Source organism: Carassius gibelio, chromosome B7 (genome assembly GCF_023724105.1).
Source record: "Carassius gibelio isolate Cgi1373 ecotype wild population from Czech Republic chromosome B7, carGib1.2-hapl.c, whole genome shotgun sequence".
NCBI classification, from domain to species: domain Eukaryota; kingdom Metazoa; phylum Chordata; class Actinopteri; order Cypriniformes; family Cyprinidae; genus Carassius; species Carassius gibelio.
In genome coordinates this window covers 20,594,509-20,617,618 of record NC_068402.1, presented here as the reverse complement: position 1 = coordinate 20,617,618, position 23,110 = coordinate 20,594,509, and the positions used below count along the sequence as shown (strand labels likewise).

The following is a 23,110-nucleotide window of genomic DNA, read 5'->3' as shown; positions in this document are numbered from 1 at the left end:
GGTGTCAAGTCTCGACAGGGGTCTCCTTAGAGAGCAGTTCAAGTGACAGCAAATTCTCGTTTACAGATGATCACAAAAGAGGCATTTGACAGGGATTCTGTAAAGGTACGTATTTAAATTCCTGACACTATGCATGCAGTCTTAACATGACCAGTGAAGTCTTCACAATCAGATTAATAGACGACGAGGTAAGTAGTAAAAAGCCAAAACAAAAGGAGGAGCGAGAGCAAGCAATCTGACCTGCCTCTTCACACATAGTCAGATGACTAACATCAGGACATATGGGTCTGATTTAACATCCAAACATGCAAAACACTACCACTCCCTCCGCATAAATTAACGTTAGTCCACTTTGATCTAGCCAGACATCCCCCTGTACGCGATATGCGCGAGCTGCATGCATGAACACATTATCTGAGAAATAACTTTACATTATTAGATGAGAAATCGCCTCCACTGGTGATGCACAAGGGGTTAACCTAGATAGCTAAGCAGTCTGCACCATTCGAAGCAACCAGCATGAACATTCAAGCACAGCTGACCGAGAACTGAAATACGATCAAGTTCAGCATATCTGGGTATAACAGCCTTATTGTGTTCCGAAAGACAACCGACGATGAATTACATTCAATAAAAAGAAGTCCTCCTCCGCTGTCTGGCGTAGCTTCGTAGCTTGCACAGTGAAGCTGAGCAACATTAGCAGCCACCAGCGATATATCTATCCCTCAAAACACTGCAGTAATTCAGATGAAGCCCTGCGTCTCTTCGGAGGATTCGAGGAAATATACAAAAGCAATCGCGAAATGACTTTCTTGGCTTTGCTGTGAATGTCTCTTGCATCGTCGACCACGTATCAAGTCTAACTACGGATGTGCTAAAGAGGAAGATTGACTCAGTGCGTTAAAAGGTTCAAACAGACCCAAGGAAACAAGCAGCATGCGCACAAGAGTTCCACGTATACACACACGAGTCCTGCTCCGAGTGCGTTCACACCGAGCCCGTTAGTTACCCTTCAGACAGGAACGACACGAGCGCGCTGGGACACAGCAGGTCAAAGAAGCGAGGGGCAGTGACTCAGGGAGCAGGTCATAGAAAATAACAGCTACTAAATGAAAAGAAAACAACAAAATAACTACAGAACATTTACCCCCTGGTCCTCAAAAGCTATCAATTCAAAACATTATAAGGTAAAGTAAAATTACAAATTTAATTGTGTTTGTTTAAAAGATTTTAATTTTTTTTTTTTTAAATCCTGTTTTAGAAATGATGACATTTGAAGTAGATTTTTAGAAATGTTTATAAGGAGCAAACAAACAGATGCTAGACTGAAACCTTTTTCCTCTTAACAGTAATCTTATAGTTGTTTGGCATATTGGTATTGCTTTAAGTATGGTCCATTTACAGTTTATTTCTGAATCAAATTCATCTGTCTTTTGCAATGCATTTCAACAAATTGTTTTAGATAAAATGCTTTGATGTGGGCAATAATGATACCTCTCTCCTCTTCACAGAGATGGATGAGATATAAAAAGCAGAAAATACTGAATGCATGATGCAATGCAAAATATTTTCTTTGATATAATATGTATGTTTCTGTCTTTTTTTAGGCCTACTCCTAGTTTCAAAGGGTCTCAAATAGATTTTAAAAATCTACCTAAAGGGGATAGTTTTAATTCGGTCATCATTTACTCAAAATATATAGTTAAATTGAATAGTGAATTGAATGGTGGTCATTCTTCATCTCATTTTTGTGTTTCACAAAAGAGGAGAAAAAGAGCTGGTTCTGTGATTAAACACTGACAAAATATTATTTTGGGATCAATTCAAGTACTGCAATTCTTCTACATCACAGCATGCACATGAAACCCTTTATTATTGTAGTTTTATACTATTGCAATGTTTTGTACTACATATTGTTCAGTTTTAAAATGCATTGTCCGAGTAGACTACTGCTGTTTGATGTGTTGTTGCATATTTCTCGATTAAGACTAGTACCTTACCACTGCCATACTCCTAAAATCCTTATCTTATTCCAATGTCATTCAGTACATGATAAGCAGGTTTTATTAGTACGCCGTTAAACCAATGCATTGGTCAGCATGTGAAGCTTGGCTCATCTGACCAGCAGGCGGTGATCTGCTCTTCGCCAAATACGGTCAGTGCGCGCTGAGTGTGCGCGAGCCGCCGCCGCTGCTGCCTGGCGCGTGCTTGGTCCTCTCAAAAAGGTACGTCTATTCTGCACCTAATTTACTCCATTTCAGTTTGTCTGTGTTTCCTTGAAACTACCATTACGTTTACATTGTACGTGAGACCTAAATATACTGTAAGTGACGTAATAGCCGGCTTGTACAGTTTGTATCTGAGCTGAACGCAGGCCCTGATCGCCTCATGCTGTCACTTCAATCTGTCACCGATGCCAGGTGTGGCCCTGATACAAATAAAGCCATTCACGTCTATAAATGTTTATATTTTTATACATATACAAAACTGTAAACTCTTAAAAATAGAGATGTCAGTAAAGCGCTATAGCTAGAAAGGCCATATGCCGGTGATTTGTCATAAGAGATATACGAGTTTAATTTGGGTTATTAAACTGCGAGGGTGTTTATTTTATGTCATTATATAATGCATGGATGATGTCGCGCTTTCTACACAAGATTTGTTGGTACACGTTGTTCTTTTAGGAGTTAGCTTAGCCTGGCTTGGATGAATAGCAGTGTGACATGTTGAAGTTAAGCTGCAGTGACACCCACTTTACATGTACAATATTCATTTTTATACACTGCCACTCTTTAAGATCATATCAGCCTCTCAAAAGACACTCAAAGATCGAGGTCCTGCTTTTCATCAACTAAAAACGGTTAAGATTATGACATTTTGGGGTATGAAAAGACCCCAAAACAGCAGCTATGGATATTTTTTTCACTGGGAGCAGTAATTACGCGGTTAATGCAATAGAAAGAAGTAATGGAAGAATCTTATAAACAAGTTCTCTATGAAGAATGTCCTTGTAATTTCCATGTCCATGTAATTTCACAAACCATTGCTTATAAGTATCTTTGCTGTTGGTTTAGGTTCAATAAAGTGAGGTCAGCTTATTGACACCTGTATCTGTGTATAGTGGAGCAGTAATATAGGAGTTCATAAGAGTATGAAAATATTATCATGTTAGACGTGGCATCACATTTTGAACAACAGATTACTGTACTCCACAGCCATGCCGTCAGATCTTGCTAAGAAGAAGGCTGCAAAGAAGAAAGAGGCTGCCAAAGCTCGACAGCGTTTGAAAAAGCATGATGACGTGAATGGAGAAGGAGAGCTTCAAGATGGCCAAGTGAATGGTGCAGAATCTAATGGGGAGACCAATGGAGGTGTGTTTATTAAAATCATACCTAAAGTTAGAAGAGGTCAAACATTCTGACAGTTCAAACTCATAAGACAGAGTCAGACCAATTTAACATCAAACATACCTGTAGCTTTAGCTATTCAGCATAATCTACATTACTATGTTGCATCTTTCACTTTTCCCTTTAGATGTTGCTGCTCTGACTAAGGAGCTGGATGAGTTTGAGATGCGTAAGATGGAGGCGCGGGCAGTGACGGGCGTCTTGGCCTCCCACCCCAACAGCACTGATGTTCACATCAGCAGTCTGTCACTCACCTTTCATGGCCAAGAGTTACTGAGTGACACAAGCCTGGAGCTCAACTCCGGCAGGCGCTACGGCCTCATTGGCCTCAATGGCACAGGTATGGACGTTAAGGTACATTGGGGCAGATACATCCAATGCTTCTCAAGCTTTATCAAAATTTGCACATAGACCCGAGTCTAAAAGTTCATATGATTTGTGCTATTTATGGTATTTACATTAGCTTATTAATTAACGTAAAAACCTTTTGAGCAAGTAAAACCATTTTCAGATTATTTGGGACATTTTATAAAATGCAATAAAAACAAGGGGTGTAAGGATCTGTTGATATGTATCGATACATTGATTAAATGTCTTAAAAATATTGATATCTGTAGTATAAATAGACACCTTATTTTGACACTGTCCACATTTTCACCAATGTCCTGAATAAAAACCTGAAAAGCACTGTTTATTATTTAATTTGTGTCTTTGTTATATTGTATTTATTTTCTGATATTGCTTGTAATTTGGTTATCTGTAGTACAGGTTTTTAGCACTGAGCCCATAATAGCAGCCAAAAAAAAAGCACCCCATTTGTGTTGTTTCCTAATGAGGATTTTCATTGTTTTTTTTAAACATTGCATATTTTAGCACAGAAACCTGAAAGACTGTCTTGACCGTTATCATATCTTAAGATTCCTGATCTTGTGTGTCTTCATTTTTTCTTTTTTTTTTCTTTATTATTTAAAGTAGGCATATTTTTTGTTGTAAATGTCCCAGTTGAATGTGAAAATGTTAAATTAATTGTTCATGCAATTTTCACATGCAACACAATTGTTCATGTTTTGATTGTATTTGTGAGTTAATTGATATTGATATTCTCCTGTATTGAAATCGTATCATAGAATTTTTGAAGTATCTGCAAATATCGTATCGCTGAGTATAAGAATCGATATCGTATAATATCGTGATGAACCATCTAATTAAACCCCTAATAAAAACTAGTATCTGTAATTTGTTAATTTTGTTTAACGTTTATTTAACTGACAAAGGTTTAGAGAAAAGATCTCCAATGTATCATCAACTTAATCATATTTTGGAAATATAAATTGATTTAGATTTTAATGACTGCAACTTACTCCCAAAAAGTTGGGACTGAGGTTTTACATCACCCTTCTTTTTAATCACGCTTCTTAATTGCATCTGAACTGAGGATACTAAATAAAGCACACAATATAATATGCTGTTATACTCCATATAGTTTCATATACAAGTCAGAAACTAAGCTTTTTTGCACAGGCCTATCTAAAGGGTTAATGGTCCCACCTAGTGATCAACTGTAAAAACAACAAATGTTACCTCTTCCCAACAGGGAAAACCACCAACAATCAAGAATCTCACACATAAACAAACACTATAATTTGCTGTTATACTCCATATAACTCCATATACAAGCCAGAAACTAAGTCTTTTTTTTTTGCACAGGCCTATCTAAAGGGTTAATGGACCCACCTAGTGATGAACTGTAAAAACAACAAATTTTACCTCTTCCCAAAAGGGAAAACCACAAACAATCAAAAATACATTAATACATGGTGTCATGGCTTTGCAATCAAAATATGTCATTATAATGGAAGTCAGTGGGGCAAAAACAGCCACAAACAATAAATGAGGGAGAAAAAAATTAAATCTAATGCTGCACAAAAACTAAAAATGCATCAAAGCCAATGTTGCTACTAATCTTTGACATGCCCAAGACTGTTATAAAAAGTTAAAAAAGAATTCAGCCACAATTACTTTTATATTGAAAATAAGTCATTTTGTGTGTTTTCCCCCCAAATCAGTGAAATCATTTATGAACTTGGCAATTAAAGAATTAAAATCTTGGATTAAAAAAAAAAACATTTGGTAGTTTTGATCAGGACTGAAGTTGATTAACAGATTTATGCAAAAAAAAAAAAAAAAATGGGAAAAAAAAATACGAATCTGATAAATTTTTACAGCAGTTTAATTGAGTGGGTGTTTTCATCCCGAACATAAAGAAAGGGTATTGAATTTGAACAATGCACAAGGGTTAAAGGCTTAAAGGTTTTTAAGTTTTATTTCTGCTGTTAGACAATCCATACAGAGTAAAAATATCCAAACTTTATCATTATCGACATAAACTGTATCACGATCTCAACATATGTCTACGAATCCACAATATTGTTTCACAAGTAGAATGAGGAATTGCATTGCGCTTTAACCTGGAAAATAAATAATTTTGATGGTAGCATATGTCTCGGTACAATCATGATATATACCTCAGCCTCAGTGGTACCGTCACACATATACAAGTCACCCATGTTTCAAGTTGCATTTGTTGATACAGCAACAGACAGTTGTACAGTATGGTAGGTGGTGAAAGACCTAAATTATGTCCAATTGTGAGAAATGTTGTTTTTGAACGGTTTGACAATCCTCACATGAAATTCAGCACAAAATCATAAGCCAAGCCAAGCTTATATGTATAAAGACAAATGTGGTCTTTGCTGGTGCTTTTCTTTTTTTTTACTTTTCACTTTTATTTTGCCTCTGTTACAGTTTTTTGGATTTTGTTGCAGGCAATATAATAAAAAAATGGTTTATATTAAATAAACAAGACAATTAGGCAAGTGAAAACATTCAGTCTTTTTCCTTGTCAATTAAATAAAGAGAGGTTGAGGGATCCATGAATGAGAATATTCTTCAACACTTTTTGTAGGCAAGTCCATGCTCCTGTCTGCCATTGGGCATCGAGAAGTTCCCATCCCAGAACACATAGACATCTACCACCTGACACGAGAGATGGCCCCTAGTGAGAAGACAGCGCTGCAGTGTGTAATGGAAGTTGATGAAGAGAGGATAAAGCTAGAGAAGGAGGCTGAGCGATTGGCTCATGAGGACTGTGAGTTACATACACACACATGCATCATTGTTTACACATATAAAATATGTTAATAATGTGCTATTAATGCTATTGATCAATTGTACAGTAAATTTGATTTAACAAGCAGCACAGCACTTAATCGAGTACAACATGTCCCATTTTCTCTATTCTTTTCTCTTTACTGCAGCAGAGTGTGAGAAGCTGATGGAGATTTATGAGCGTTTGGAAGAGTTGGACGCAGACAAAGCTGAAGTTCGAGCCTCACGAATCCTCTTTGGACTGGGTTTCACACCAGTTATGCAGCAAAAAAAACTGAAAGATTTCAGTGGAGGCTGGAGGATGCGTGTGTCCCTTGCCAGGTTTGTAAATGACATCTAAATGTTCTGTGGCAATACAAAATATTTATTATTTCTATGTAAGGCTGGGTGATATGGGCAAAAATATGTTGGTATTTTTTGGCCAATTTGCGATATCCGATATATTTCTCAGTATTTTCGTTTTTGAAAAATATCGATATTTAATATCTATCTACATCATACCGCCCAGTGTTGTCCAACAACACAATACATATTAAAGCCTATGAAACAAATAAAGTTAATGTTACCATGTAAGCCTTTATATTTTGTTCAACAAAAAAAAAAAAAAGAGTTAAAATCAGATTTCATTCTAAAATTTTAACATCACAATCTAAACACAAAAATTAGGCTTTTAAAGCAGAAGTTAAATTAACTAAGCTTAAGTCGAAGATAAATGAGTAACTAAATAAATGTGTGCATGTGCGAGGCAGTGCTCGTTCACTGAAGTTTCTACATTCTTATGCACTTATGCACAGGCTTATGCACTTCTGAAAGAAAAATTTTAATATTTCCATGGCTTCCTAACATTTACAGATGGAGGATATGCCTGTGAAATGTAAGTTATGCATTCAGGAAGACACATCTCAAACGCATTAAACAACACGAGTAGCCTGAGTCTCAGTCAGAGGCACATGCAGCCTTTCTGTCTGAACATATGACAGACCGAGCCACTTAAACTACTGCGAAACAAAACTATAAACTATGCCTTACCAGTTTTCAAAGGCCTTAATATGAATCTTGTCACATGTTAAGAACAAACTGGATTAAGCACTTTCTCCAGCAGCTCAGTCTGTCCTCACTATATTCTCAGATGCGTTCGTATTAAACTACTGTATATCGATATAAATGGTATTGCCTTCATATCAAATCGCTTATAAAAAAAATATCGTACAAGAATATATCGTACAATCTCAATATACCACCCAGACCTATTTACATGTAGAAATAGTGTTGAAAATGTTTAAAAAGCCCAGTCTTGCTGTATAATGCATATTGTTGTTAGTTTTGTTAAAACATTTTAATAGTCTTTTATATATATATATATATATATATATATATAATATATATATAATATATATAATTGTATATATGTATATATATATATATATATATATAGATATATAGATATATAGATAGATAGATAGATAGATAGATAGATAGATAGATAGATAGATAGATAGATAATGTTGTAATACCACTCACTTTTTTTATTGGTTATCCTCACATAATGAATGGACCAAAATCCAAGAGACTAAAGGTTATAATTTATCAATTTAATACAAACACAGTAGATTTTCTTAATATATTTTCTTTTTCTAATTTCCATCTTTCAGGGCCCTGTTCATAAAGCCCTTCATGCTGTTGTTAGATGAACCTACTAACCACCTGGATTTGGATGCCTGTGTGTGGCTGGAAGAAGAACTGAAGTCGTGAGCACTTGAGTCTTCATTGTTTATTAGATTTTCTAGAAACACCAGTAATCAAACGAGATGCAAATTGTCATGCACAGAAACACAACTACAGTAAATGTCAAAGAGTTTCATGTAACACAAATGCGTAGGAATTGTAGTTTGTCAACAAACTTTTTTTTTTTAAACAAGGAATTGACCGTACTATTCTTATAGATTACAGATTTTTTTTCTTCTTTTTTTCAGTTTCAAGCGAATTCTTGTACTCATCTCACATTCTCAAGACTTTCTCAATGGTGTCTGCACAAACATCATTCATCTCCACCAGAGGAAGCTCAAGTACTACACTGTGAGTGATGCAGCACAATGTTCACAGTTTTTTTTTTTTATAGGCAGGGAACTACACTAACCTTTTCCACTGGTGGCATTTGCGCGACTTACTTTTTCAGTTACTTGTGCAAAACAAAATTTGGTCGCACAAAGTATTTATAGTAAGCCACTTTGTATTTATAATGAACAATAATTAAACTGTATTGCATACAGATAACCCAGGGCCGCAGCTGGGGTTAGAGGGGCCCTGGTGCAGATTGTACAGTGGGCCCTGTTTGAAATGGTTTAATATTTACTGTATGTTCATTCTATTTATTTATTTTTGCTATTTACACAATGGTTACGTTTTTTTTTTTTTATTATTTGTAGGTGTCCAGAAACTAATTTAAAATGGCACTGCATAGTCTTCACTGTAAAATAAAATACATTTCTCACATTATCACAGTTTATTTGTTATAGTTTAGAAATTGGTAATAAAATGACAAGAACTCAGGGTTAAACTGTATCAGAACAAATTCATCTTGATAATGTCGGATAACTTTGATAGAAAGATATGTAATAGAATCAATCACAACTTCAGACAACTGCTAGTATGATAATATTTACACAAATATCAATACTTTATTGAACAGTTACCATGCAAGCAATGCTTAATTTGGTTCAGTGTGTCGTGTGAAAAGGTTGTATTCGCAATTAAAGAAAGAGGCACTTAAGCAAAACATGGTCAGGTACCTAATCTAATATATATATTTTTATCAATTTCACTCGTTGTCTACAGTATGAAGAATTTTGGGGTAACATATTTCACAGATCACTGTATTTTGTTATACTTACTTACATAAATGAACTAGTGTCCTGCACCCACCAGTAAAACTATATAATCAATTATATCTGATTTTTGGTTTGACTGTGGATAAATTTAATCAAGAGCAGTGAGTGATTTACTTTCATTTTCATACATTAAAGACACTGACAGCAGAGCTAGGAAATTAGGCGTGGTCATTTAAGAGACAAACGCATTATAATGATACAACATCCGATTTCTTTCCAACTCTTTACTTTCACTTAAGACATAACCACAGACTTTTCGAACACACTTTCCAAGACGGGTATTTCGACATATTTAGTATGTATTTGTTTTCGGTACAAAAGCAAGAAGACTTTGAGACGCGTCTCTGCGTGCGCCCTGAGCACCAGAACACCGCGCTGCTGAATTAAGCTCTTTTGCATCCTTTTCTGTTTGTTTAAATTGCGATTTGTATTTGTTCGTTTCAGGAGTAGGAGGACGCGAACGTCCTGAAAGAGAGCTCGGTTCAGCGTTGCTGTCTGTGAGACGCGGCTCTCTCTCTTGCACTGAACACAGCGCACGAGTAACCACTTGCTCAGTTCAGCTTTCCCACATCACGGGGCTGAAGCCAACTTGATGTGTTGAATGCACAGAGCACGTTATAAAACGTATTTTTAAAATACACATTTCTGTTTTAATAAATGCTCATAGTAATTCATAACATATTGCCTAAAACATAAGGTAGGTACAAAAATAATCTGTGATACATTTGCGACCTCATAAAAATTAGAGTCGCAATGTCATTTCAAAAGGTCGCAGTGTAGTTCCCTGTTTATAGACAGAGAAACTGTTGAAAGCAGTGAGGGATAGTTCACCCAAAATGAAAAAGAAAATCTGTTATCATTTACTCTCCCTCTATATAATCCTCTATGATCTTTACATCTGTTTTTTGTTGATACAATGGAAATATGAATATTTTTTATACTCCAAAAGTCATATAGGTTTGGAGTGACATGGTGATGATAAAAATGATGACAGCGGTATGTTGTGTAATGTCATAGCTTTCTTGAAAATGTGCAAGTGCATCCAACTCAAAAGCTTTGTTATACCTCAAAAAATCTGTAGTGTTGCCTTTAACAGGAGACCTGATCCTGAGGCTCCTCTTGTGCTCTTCCTGGTCTAGCCATAAAGGGCCTGAAATATGATGCTTTTATTACTGTTGCTAATTATGAAGTGTTCCCGATCTCGAGTCTGGTTTATTAGCACACTCATCACATATATTAAAAGTAACAAAGGTATGAGAGTGGTGTATTTGTTATGGTTGTGTCAAAGGAAGGCAGACGAAGTTAAAAGGTACTTCTTCCAATAATCTTGATATAATTAATACAAGTCGCAAAGCCACAAGAAAAACACAACTGAACTTTAAGTAGAACGGACAAAGGCTAAGGGAAGGACTGAGTATTTTAAAGGGGAGCAAACAGAAGACCTAATGAGTTAGTTAATCAAACACCGGTGAATGAAATGATAATTAGGAGTAAAACTAGGTCACGGGAAAACAGGTGAACTGAAACCGGAACAAAACTAAACATAGCCCTAACAGTATGTGATGAATATTTGTTTTTTAGGGTAATTACGATCAGTATGTGAAGACCAGGGAGGAGCTGGAGGAAAACCAGATGAAGCGGTACAACTGGGAGCAGGACCAGATAGCTCATATGAAGGTGAAACCGTGTAGCCTTGTGACCTTTATTGCTCTTTTTAAATTGTATTTTTTGTTTCATAGTTCTTGCTGCTGTTCACCATAGGTATGTCATTGCAAAAATAATGTCATAATTATTCCCCTCATCTCCTTTAGAACTATATTGCCCGTTTCGGTCACGGCTCTGCAAAGCTAGCTCGCCAGGCTCAGAGCAAAGAAAAAACACTGCAGAAAATGGTGGCCTCTGGCCTAACATCTCGTGTGGTGAACGACAAGGTTTGTCACATAAATACACACTCTGCAGCTGGTCAGTAGGACACTTGTGTGTTTCTGCATGCAATTTTCTCTTGCCCAAGACCTGTTATCATCATGAGGCATCAGTTGAGAATTGCTGCATCATTTTGTTCAATTGACCAATGCCATGACCAAGACAAAAGAGGTCAAAAGTGAGAAGCATGTAAACAAGAAAACAGATAAACACAGGTTTAATTAAAAAATAGTTTTCACCAATAATGTAGAGCTAATCTAAGATATTTCTTTACAGTGGTTATCTGTAATTTCTTTAACAGGAAGTTGTTGGTTTTCCTAAAACTGGGCTCAGACTACAGAAGTTTTTAAATCCTAAGCGATAATGAAATTTGGTTGCAGCACACACATAAGGAGAATCTTCGCAGATTCTCTTTTAAACATGTACACACACGTTTTAGATAATCCAGGCTGAACGTCGGAACCAAACGAGGTCCTCAACAAGATTTTTTGGGAGGAGAAAATCGGTCTAAAACTCCTGTAGTGTGAGTCCGGCTGAAGCAGGCATTTACTGTAGTAACTATATTAAAGGTATAGTTCACCCAAAAAATGTTAAATCTGTCATTCATTTCTCACCCTCATGTTGATTCAAACCTGTAATACAGCACCTTCGGAGACTGACATGGAAGACAAGAAATTGTTGAATAAAGTCATTATTTTTGTTTTCTTTATGCACAGAAAGTATTCTCGTAGCTTTATAATAGTACAGTTGAACCACTGATGTAACATGGACTTTTTTACAGATGTCCTTACTACCTTTCTGGGTCATTTCAGTTGCATTGCTGTCTATGCAGAGTCAGAACCCAGGTAAAAAATAAAGTATACCTGAATACACAAAAAAAAATCTTATTTGTTTGTGCTAAATAAAATTGTAAAAGTTATAAACAATAAATACTCTAATTAAAAGTTAAATGGCTAATGTTAAATGTTAAAATTCACAATTTAACAGTAAGTATACTTTTAGCAAAGTACTTAGTGCTATATTTTTTTAATGTGGAAAAATGCTAATGGCACAAATCAGGCGTGGATTTATGGTGGCCCACCCAATCAGATTATCTGTTTGTGACCTGAACACCAGTAAAAATGTTTGATATCATTTGGTTGTTTGCCTTGTGAATATATAACACATAGCATACCTGTTTTCTTCTGTTATGATTCTTTTTAAAAGACAGAATCTGCTCGTTCTCTTGTGAATTTGTTTTTTTCTGCACGTTCTCTTGTGAATTTGTTTTTTTCTGCACGGGCCGGCCACACGCTCTCCGTGCGCGCACTTACTTAAAAGTGGCGTAATGCCACTGTTACACTGTGAAACATGTACTCCGTGTGTGCAGTGCGCGACTGATCCACGACTGTAGGCTACCACAAACACATACTCACATAAACACATATTTAAAATCCAGAAGTTACCAGAAACTTTTATAAAAAAAAAAAAAAAAAGGTTTGTCAGCATTGCGATCCTCTTTTAATAGACGTTTTAACACAATTTAAACAACGTATTATTCAGCGCTACTTATAAAGATTTTTATATTAAGTTGCTCAAACAAGTGGTAAAATATTTAACCATGTAGTACTTATATTAAAATCGCAAACATTTCAAATTAAAACTTAAAATTGACAAAAACAGCCAACTATCATGTCTTTTCTTTTGCATTTAAGTTTTAATACTACAATAAATATTGCATGTCACAAATAAATTGTTTTTTCACCTCCACCATGAATGAGACGAGAGTTGTTCATTATGTCGCCTCGTTGAAGTAAATTCTATTTTTCCTTGCTTTACCCCGGTCCTAAAGTAAAAAAAGATGACTTTGTAAAAGAGTATAATTAAATTAAATGCATTTATGGTGAGATTAATTTTTTTTTAATTAAACGCATTTATGGCGACATTATTATATTTTCATGTCAAACTGTGTTCATTTTGACCACGAACCATGCACTGTCAGCCTGTCACTTTAATTCAGCGCGTGCAGCACATCAGAAATAGACTCGGTGCGGAAACGATCTCTGCACTGCACCGCACATGGAACGGATCGCCGGACCGCATCCGCGCACAGTGTGAAAGCTCCATAATAAGGAGCCTGGGAATCAGGTGTATGAGATTAAAAAACCCGAGGCCCACCCGTGTATTCACCAGGCCCACCTATTAATGACGTTCTGTATCCGCCACTGGCACAAATAGTGTGCTTGATTGTATTATTTAAAGACGCCATTGACTTGTAGTTAAGTATATCATATAAAGGGAATATTAACAGTTACAAAACATTTGAAATTTATTAATTGATGTATAGAAATATGTGGGCAATACATTATAAACACATTTTGTATATATTTATTATATATTATTATATTCATAAGTCTATATTTTCTATGTATGATGAGTATATAAAAGTATATGTAAGATGGATTCAAGTGTACTACACGTGATAACCAAATACATTTTTTAATGTAGAGATATTATGTAAAAAGCAAATTTTAGTTTTTCATGGTGTCTCAAAATAGCACAGTTGAGTACACTTAGATATTCTTAATATTATTTTAAGAAATGCTAAATAATAACTTTTTTTATATATCAAGTTCAAAATTAGTGTGTGAAAAAGTACAAAAATGGAAGTGCACTGAAATAACATGTATGTTAGTGCACTTTTTCCCCTGGGAAAGCTCTCGGATTTAATCAAAAATAACTTGAAGATGAATGATGTTCTAATGGGTTTGAAACAACATGAGGGTGAGTAATTACTGAAAACATTTTTGTTTTAGGGTGGGCTATCCCTTGGGCTCTAGGTGCCACTGATTTTGCTGTTAAAAATATAACCATTGTCAGATGTTGATCAGAGTTTTAACCACACATTTCTCCTTCAGACATTGTCATTTTATTTTCCTCCTTGTGGGAAGATCCCCCCTCCTGTTATCATGGTGCAGAATGTCAGCTTCAGATACTCCAGTGACACAGTGAGTCCACACTCACTGCAGATAGCACATTTACACCAGACTGCCTGGTTTGGGATATTCATTTTTGTTTCAGCTCTCTTGGGTTGTCCTTTGCAGTGATATGTTGTCACACTGTATACTGTATGTCTAAATTAGGTATGCACTGATTTACAGTAGCATCAAGCATCAATGATTGTTTTCTCAAAGGATGATGACTATAACGATGACTATAAAGTTTTAATTATGAGTTTAATTTTTAATCGGTCAAGACCACGCCACACGTATAACATAACTGTAACAGTTATAACAGTACTATAATAATAATAATAATAATAATAATAGGAATTATATTATTTCAAATCATTTTCAGAACGATTTTTTCCAGCTAAAAAATAAAAAACATTGACCGGGCAATTAGAATCCACTTGACTTTACAGAGATCAAGCTTTTAAAGTGTCAGGCGACAAAACTGCAGTATGCTTATAATGAACAGATTGTTATTTTCCATCAGTGTAGATGTCTTTATAGTTATTGTTCTTGGTGTGAATGGGTTTTTAGAGTGGTCAGGTCTTGTAAGCAAAGTATAAAATATAACAGCGGTAGAAGCAAATGTTTCATAAAATAATTTTTCTTTTTTCTTTTATTTCTTTTTTATTGCAGCATTTTATTTATAAGAATTTGGAGTTTGGCATTGACCTGGACACAAGAGTTGCACTTGTGGGTCCCAATGGGGCAGGCAAATCCACTCTTCTCAAGCTACTGATGGGAGAGGTCAGTTATGAAAAATAGGCTAATATGATTGGACCGTTAAAGTTTTTTAAAGTTCTGAACAGTGATTCAGTTTTAAAGCCATTGACATTAATTGGTCTGTGTTTTTGTTTCTCATAGCTTCTCCCCTCAGATGGAATGATAAGGAAACACTCGCATGTCAAGATTGGCAGGTATCACCAGGTACCGCCTTCATAGAAATATAGTCCAGATGATTGGTGTTATTTTATCCATTTTCACAACAGTCATGTTATATAATATATCTATACAGCTGTATCATAATAAATTAAAATGTTGTGGAAAAGTTCATTTCAGTAATTCAACTCAAATTGTGAAACTTGTGTAGTAAATAAATTCAATGCACACAGACTGAAATAGTCTGTCTTTGGTTCTTTTAATTGTGGTGAATTTGGATCACATTTAATAAAACCCACCAATTCACGATCTCAACAAATTAGAATATGGTGACATGCCAATCAGCTAATCAACTCACAACCCCTGCAAAGGTTTCCTGAGCCTTCAAAACAGTTTGGTTCACTAGTCTACACAATCATGGGGGAGACTGCTGATCTGACAGTTGTCCAGAAGACAATCATTGACTCCCTTCACAAGGAGGGTAAGTCACAAACATTCATTGCCAAAGAAGCTGGTGGTTCACAGAGTGCTGTATCCAAGCATGTTAACAGTAAGTTGAGTGGAAGGAAAAAGTGTGGAAGAAAAAGATGCACAACCAACCGAGAGAACCGCAGCGTTATGATGATTGTAAAGCAAAATCTTTTGGAGCACTTCATGCTTCCTTCTGCTGACCAGCTTTTTGAAGATGCTGATTTCATTTTCCAGCAGGATCTGGCACCTGCCCATCCTGCCAAAAGCACCAAAAGTTGGTTAAATGACCATGATGTTGGTGTGCCTGACTGGACAGCAAACTACCCAGACCTGAACCCCAGAGAGAATCTGTGAATGTTTTTATTTTTGTTATTGGTTTTATGAAGTATTCTGATTTGTTGAGATTGTGAATTGGTGGGTTTTTGTTAAATGTGAGCCAAAATCATCACAATTAAAATTACCAAAGATTTAAACTAATTCAGTCTGTGTGTATTGAATTTATTTATTTTCAATAATTAAGTTTCATAATTTGAGTTGAATTACTGAAAATAAAATTTCCACGACATTCTTATTTATTGAGATGCACCTGTATAGATAGAGAGATATAGATGGAGAGATATAGATAGATAGATATATGAGAGCCAGAGAGAGAGATAATATAGAGAGAGGGATAGATGTGTGTTTGTTACGGTTCTGAGGCATAAAACTTGTGATCACATTAATTACGTTTCTTCATAATTTGATTAAGCATGTTCATTTAAGTTATTGGCAATTGTTTGTAATTGCTCTTGTGTTGTGTTTTTTCCTGTAGCATCTGACTGAGCAGCTAGAGCTTGACCTGTCTCCTCTGGAGTACATGATGAAGTGCTTCCCAGAAATCAAAGAGAAAGAGGAGATGAGGAAGATCATTGGGCGCTATGGCCTGACAGGGAAGCAGCAGGTATGTGTGTGGTTGTGTTTAATGTGTAAGGGTGTAAACATGATTTTGCTGCATTATTTTGAAAGCCAGACAATATAGCATACTACTGTACTTGATACGTTTTTCTCTTTCTGTTTTAACATCGTAACATATCCCCCTCTAACAGGTCAGTCCCTTCAGGAACTTGTCAGATGGCCAGAAGTGTCGGGTGTGTTTCGCCTGGCTTGCGTGGCAGAATCCACACATGCTGTTTCTGGATGAGCCAACTAATCATTTGGACATTGAGACAATTGATGCTCTGGCTGAAGCCATCAGTGAGTTTGAGGGAGGAATGATGCTAGTTAGCCACGACTTCAGACTTATTCAGCAGGTATATCTTCAAAGCTACTAAATATATCAGTTTATCAGAGTCTTGTTTGTTTTCATATTTGACTAGAAGTCTGTGACCTGGATTGTGTGACGGGTGACTTTTTCATCTCATTATTCTAGGTGGCTCAGGAAATTTGGGTGTGTGAAAAGCAGACCATCACCAAATGGAACGGGGACATTTTAGCTTACAAGGAGCACTTGAAATCCAAAATCGACAAACAGACTCATGATATATAAAAACCCATGAACGCGTTTCCCAATGGATTGATTACCCTCCTGTTTCCCAGATGTGCATGACTGAAGGAGTTTTAAATTGGACAGTGAAACCCAAATTTCCCAGCTGTTGATGTGGATTCCTTTGTACTGTCATCTAAAAGTGTTGACAACTTCCTTGAGAGCAATTGTTAAAGCGTTCCCTGGTCTTATATCTCTTAATGTACCTCTCAGACTTCCCAGCAACAGCACGTCTGTTTTATTTAAAACTGTAAAGGCAATAATGTTATATTGGAATAAACAGATTAAATTATGTTTGTGAGGAACAGTAAGAACATCAAAGTATGCAGAAAGCAAGTTTTTAGAATATCCCACATCAAATCATAGCATACAGTATTGATACCAAAATAATGAATGTAGACAAATAAATCAAATTTCTAAGGCAGGGTCCAATGCTGTTTCATGCATGTTGAGAGAGCAGTCGTGGTCTAATGGATAGAGTCAGACTTGGGGTTCGAGTCTCCCGTCCAGCAGGGATTGTAAGTGAAAGGGGGTGTGAATATTCAGTGCTCTCTCCACCTTCAACACCACAATCGTAGCAAGGCACCAAACTCCCAACTGCTCTGGGACAGCAATAAAGTTGCGCAAGTGTGTTTGTTGATGAACATTTTATAAACAAGGCTCAGTTCAATGCTGGATTTGCACATTGTTTGATACTGAACGATGGAGCAGTCCCAATTATAAAAGATCCCAGTCATGATTCAGAACTGCTGATGATAAGTGAAACAGACACAAGGTTGAATCCAGCTTCTTATTAGCAGAATCGTAAAGCTATATTTTCTTTTATAAATATAATAAATCTAAAGATTAATGAAAGATGCAGTACTACTATAAAGGTTCTCAAGAAGATTAACATGAAACCTGGTGTGTGTTATGCCCTCTTTAAACTAAACGGTGTAATCCATCAATAGTGCATCCGTGTGAATACACATCCACTTTGAACAACAAAGGGTGCTGCTGGAGGTCTTACTTTTGTTACTTCCTAATTTAACTGTTAGTGCAACATAAGCAAACATTAGGCAAACCTGTGTTGTGGTCATTTTTAAATAGTTTCTCTCAGTAGCCATACGTGCAAAAATGCTGAATACACAAATATGTTCATGTTTCACAATGAGGTACATTTCTCAGTTCTAGTGAACCACAATATAAAAGTCACGCAAAATATCAAGTCATGCAGTGTTCAGTGGTTGAGAAATGCTCCACACTGTGTGTATTTCTAACCGAGCTAAATTTTTTTGTGAAGATTTTCAGATTTTTCTTTCTTTTATAGTGTCCTTGTTACACATTACATGAACTTACTATAGTAATTAGTAAATAACGCATAACCACATGCAATAATCCTAATCAAAAGTCTAATCCGAACTCTTAACCCTGTAATGAGTGTGTTGTTAATTACTAATACTCAGTACAATTAAACCGTAACAAGAATGCAAAGAGTGAAATAGGCAACCGAAATTCACTAAATCTGATAAGACCCTCCTTCTAGGAACATCCTCCCCATTTAGGCAGGTAAACGTGCAGATGTTCAACTGTCTCCAGTCTTGTGGTTGCACATCTGCATTTCTTGTCTCTTTATATTTCTATAGCATTCAGTTTGTTCCTCTTTAAGGTTCAGTTTATAGGTCTACTGTGTAAAAGGAGTGTGGGGTGTTTGATTGGGAGGGTGGGGGTGATTTGTATTATCCTCCATGCACATCTTCACATCCACACACACTGCAATATCTACATTGGCTTTGCCAAAGCTTTTAGACTACATTTTTGGGATTCAGTGAGCTGAAAACTGTATGACATTTACATTTACATTTAATCATTTAGCAGACTTACAATTGCAATACTTACAAATGAGAACAATAGAAGCAGTCAGGTCAACAAAGAACAACAACAGTATACAAGTGCCATGACAAGTCTCAGTTAGTCTAGTATAGAACGCATAACCATGTTTATTTATTTATTTATTTATTTATTTTTTTGATTGAGCACCAAGTGACTTATTCCTACCTTGAGATACAACTGGGAGCACTTTGACATGTACATGTACATTGTTTTATAATGGCATACCTAAAAAGATGTTCTTATAAAGCAAAAACATGCAACATAATTGTCCTTTGGCACATACTTTTTTTTTAATTGTAATGCAGTAAATAAATTTGACCTTCACTCGCACATATATATTAGATTAAATCTTAATACACGCACATATATATTAGATTAAATCTTAATACAAGATTCAAGATAAATATTTCTTCCAGACTTTGCAGCAGCAGATGTCTCTAGTATTGATTTACTTCCATCTTTTAACAATTAAGGCAACCAAAAATTTGACAAGAGTCAAAATCCTTTAATAATGAATAATTCTCGTCCTTGTACAAGGAGCCATGTGTCACGTTAATGATTCATGGGTAAGATGACCACGTACTACATATAGCAATATTATACAAAATGTATATTACTCTTGAGCTGCAATACAGTGTAGCTTACTTCCCAGACAGCAAGCAGCTTCGGCCCAGAACTGGCCCACGTGAAATCCATGCGGGCCAAATGTGGGCCAGATCTGGGCCGAAACTGCTTGCTGTCTGGGTTGCAACAGAGATAACAGAATATTAGTGAGTTAAATTAACATCAGTGTATTGCAAAAGTAAACTATTGCAACTTGGTGTTTTTTAAATCGAAATGGTTTGAATACAATCTGCACTCTTGCTCTTGCCGATATTTGAGATAAAAGGTATAGTTTTGATACTCTTAAAGTATCTACATCCACAGTTGGCAGTCAAATTAATAAACTTATGAACTTTGATCCAAGAGTTTGGAGTCTGATTGAGTAGAGTTCCAATTCTCTACACTTTTTACCACATTCTAGAGCCGGAACAACTTTGATTTCTATTTTAATTAGCCATCTGAGGATAACAACTGGTCAAGTCTGGTGATGAAGCCCCAGATCAGATGGAGGAGTCAGTCAACACAGGACTTCATATAATGCAGGTAATACTAATGCATATAATTCTACTTATTGGCAAAAGATCCTTCCTTCAAATTTTTTTAAAATAAACATTCTAAAAGCAAATTATGAACATAATTCAGTGCACCAAACATGTTCATTTCAAGATGAAAGTACGGGATTAAATGGTGAACAATACTATACAAAGATAATAACTACCATAATAAGTTGCTTGATAATATATATATATATATATATATATATATATATATATATATATATATATATATATATATATATATATATATATATATATATATATATATATATATAGTGCATTTATAATGATAATTTCATTAAACGGAAGTGTCTTACCAAAGTTTTTATTTTTTATATGCTTATCTCTTTGCAACATTTTTCTTATCAGGAACATGCACATTTTGTCATTATTGCAAATGTACATGACTCTATAAGAATGTTCAGTATAAATATTGCTGTGATGCTTCCTCCTCACTCTCAGTAGAAACAGACAGCTCCAGTGTTTAGGCTCTAGTTATCCTGCTGCAATGAAGAAAAAATCAACCATACATTTGACTCAAATTTTACTTATTTTCATCCTCATTCAAGGAACCTTGACAAACATGATCGATAGACCAAGGGTGAGATGATGACTTTACTTGCAATATCAATATTGTCATATTAGTAATATAGTATAATAGCAATAGTACATTTTATATACATTTTCCTCATGAGGTGCAACTAAACTGTTTTAATTTAATTTAAACTGTAACTAATTTAATTTAATTAAATTGAGGTACAAATATAATATTAAGCATCATATCATTGCTTCTTTAATAAGTCATGTTAAATTATAATTAGCAGATCTATTTTCTTTTGTTTCTTTCAGTTTGCTGAGTCAAACAAAACATGACAAACGTTTATGAAAATTAACTTTGTAGTAATGCGCCTTATTAAACATGTTAATGTTTTTCCTTGCTAATTTTTCCTCGCAGTATCCTTGGTACCACAAGTGGTTATCTGATGATGCTGGATATGCGCTTGATGAGGTGATGTCCCTACTGTGTCCAGCAATGTCAGATAATGTCACTTATGCCCTTTAGATAATTTATTTTAAGGTTTTTTGAGTAAATGTTTGATCTAGGCTACTGTGTTCTGAGGTGTAAAGCAGAACACAGCATCTGATTTCTCTGCTTTAACTATATTAGCCTCAGATGGGACAGGATCTGCCAGGATCTGGATCCGGTGATGGCACAGATAAGCCATTCAGCCCAAGCGATGAAGACAAGAGCAGGCAATTCTCAATTTTCATTTCTCTATCTCCACTCATTATCATCTAAACAGATACATTTGAGATAAAATATAACTTGTGTATTATTATTTGTTTCTAAAGTTTTCAACCAGAATGAGCCGATTCAAGGAATAGCCAAGATGTCTAGAAGAACTTGTGGACCAATTTTCTCACGGCCTGTCTCTATTAAACCTTTTTGTTTTAATTTTGGAATCATTGTCAGCCGTACTATAACATTTTGTAGAATTAAGTAATGAATTAAAATGTTAGATGCAAACAAAAAACATATTCAATAAAAAGATAATAATCAAATGATATTCATTGTTTCATTTCTCTTGTCTTCAAATTCAGAGAATAGACTAACATTCTACTAACGATCATATAATAAAGGCTACAGGCTGGTCAGTGCAAATAAACTGGCTTTTTACTATAATAATTTAATGTTAGTTTAACCAGTCATTATCTTAACTGCCTCAGAATACATGCTCTCAAGCAATCATATGTTTTATTCTGAAACCCACTCTGTAACTCTACTGTAAAACCAGCTATACCATCCCTATAAATAATTCATTTGTTATATCAGGAGTTGTATTACTAAATTTAATAATTTCTAAAATCTTCACCTTGACCAAATTATTTTACACTTTCATCCTTGATCATATACTGCCCCATTTTGTCTCAGAAAGTAAATATGTCGCTCCGGTGATTGATAGAGAGTTTCTACCAATCCAACTAACAATAATAATAATAAATACAAAATAAAATCCATAGATAGGGCTAAGTATAGTTATTTTTTGCACTGAAGTGTGGGATGAGGTAGGGTTATTTTCAACACTGTAGAGAGTAGGCTATACCAGGGATGCTAAACCTTGTCCTGGAGGAGCTTCACTTGCCTCAACACAAAGTTTGTGTCCCAATGTTGCTACATACTATCCTTCCAAAATTATATGTTATATTATTCATTTTCAATACTATTTAGGGCAGATAGGGTGGATAGTATGCACATTGGGACACAGTGGCAGTTTCAGGTAAGACCTTGATTAGCTGCTTCAAGTGTGTTTCATTAGGGTTGGAGCTAAACTCTGCAGGACTGAGTCTGTTTTTTTTTTTCACTGTACATATTACAATTCTATGTGGGATTATTTTCGCACTGATAGTATAGGGTTAAGTAAGCTTATTTTTTTCACTGTAGATGGTACAGGGTTCTGTAGGGTTATTTTTTCAATCTAGACACTATAGGTTAAGAAGATATTTGTATACACTGCAGAAAGTATAGAGTTTAAATACAGGGTTTTCCAGCATTCGCAGTTCTAGCTTGGCAAGACTTTCCTAAAGCTTAGAATGGAGTCATAGGAAGCAAGGCTGTTAATTTCACTAGCTAGGGATCTGTTGGGCCCAAATTATGTGCACTGGTTTGCCCAAGAGCTTCAAAACAATTCTGCACCGTGTACAGATAGACGTACAGTTATTACTCTGTCTGAGGAGAAGCGTTATGGCGGGAACAGAATCTGATGGCGAGGAAACAGCGTCATCAAGCGGTTAAATATGATATGGTTCTTCCAGACAGAGTGACGTGCGG

General features: G+C 35.6%; 1 protein-coding gene across 3 annotated transcripts; it reads left to right on the top strand.

Moving 5' to 3' along the window:
* The first annotated feature begins 86 nt into the window (after window positions 1-86).
* abcf2b (ATP-binding cassette, sub-family F (GCN20), member 2b) lies at window positions 87-17,540 on the top strand. 3 transcript variants are annotated; one of them, XM_052560990.1, is made up of 16 exons: window positions 87-105; window positions 2,129-2,225; window positions 3,216-3,371; window positions 3,535-3,747; window positions 6,373-6,555; window positions 6,725-6,896; window positions 8,228-8,323; window positions 8,549-8,651; window positions 11,045-11,140; window positions 11,275-11,394; window positions 14,284-14,373; window positions 15,013-15,123; window positions 15,241-15,303; window positions 16,538-16,666; window positions 16,812-17,015; window positions 17,135-17,540. In XM_052560990.1, exons 3-16 carry the CDS (start codon window positions 3,218-3,220, stop codon window positions 17,249-17,251), a joined length of 1,851 nt encoding a protein of 616 aa, XP_052416950.1. In that variant the 5' UTR covers window positions 87-105; window positions 2,129-2,225; window positions 3,216-3,217; the 3' UTR covers window positions 17,252-17,540. The 3 variants fall into 3 exon arrangements, with proteins under 3 accessions (XP_052416950.1, XP_052416948.1, XP_052416949.1); XM_052560988.1 differs by lacking the exon at window positions 87-105 and adding an exon at window positions 1,037-1,187; XM_052560989.1 differs by lacking the exon at window positions 87-105 and adding an exon at window positions 1,037-1,187 and having other exon boundaries at window positions 2,047-2,225.
* The last annotated feature ends 5,570 nt before the right edge of the window (window positions 17,541-23,110 follow it).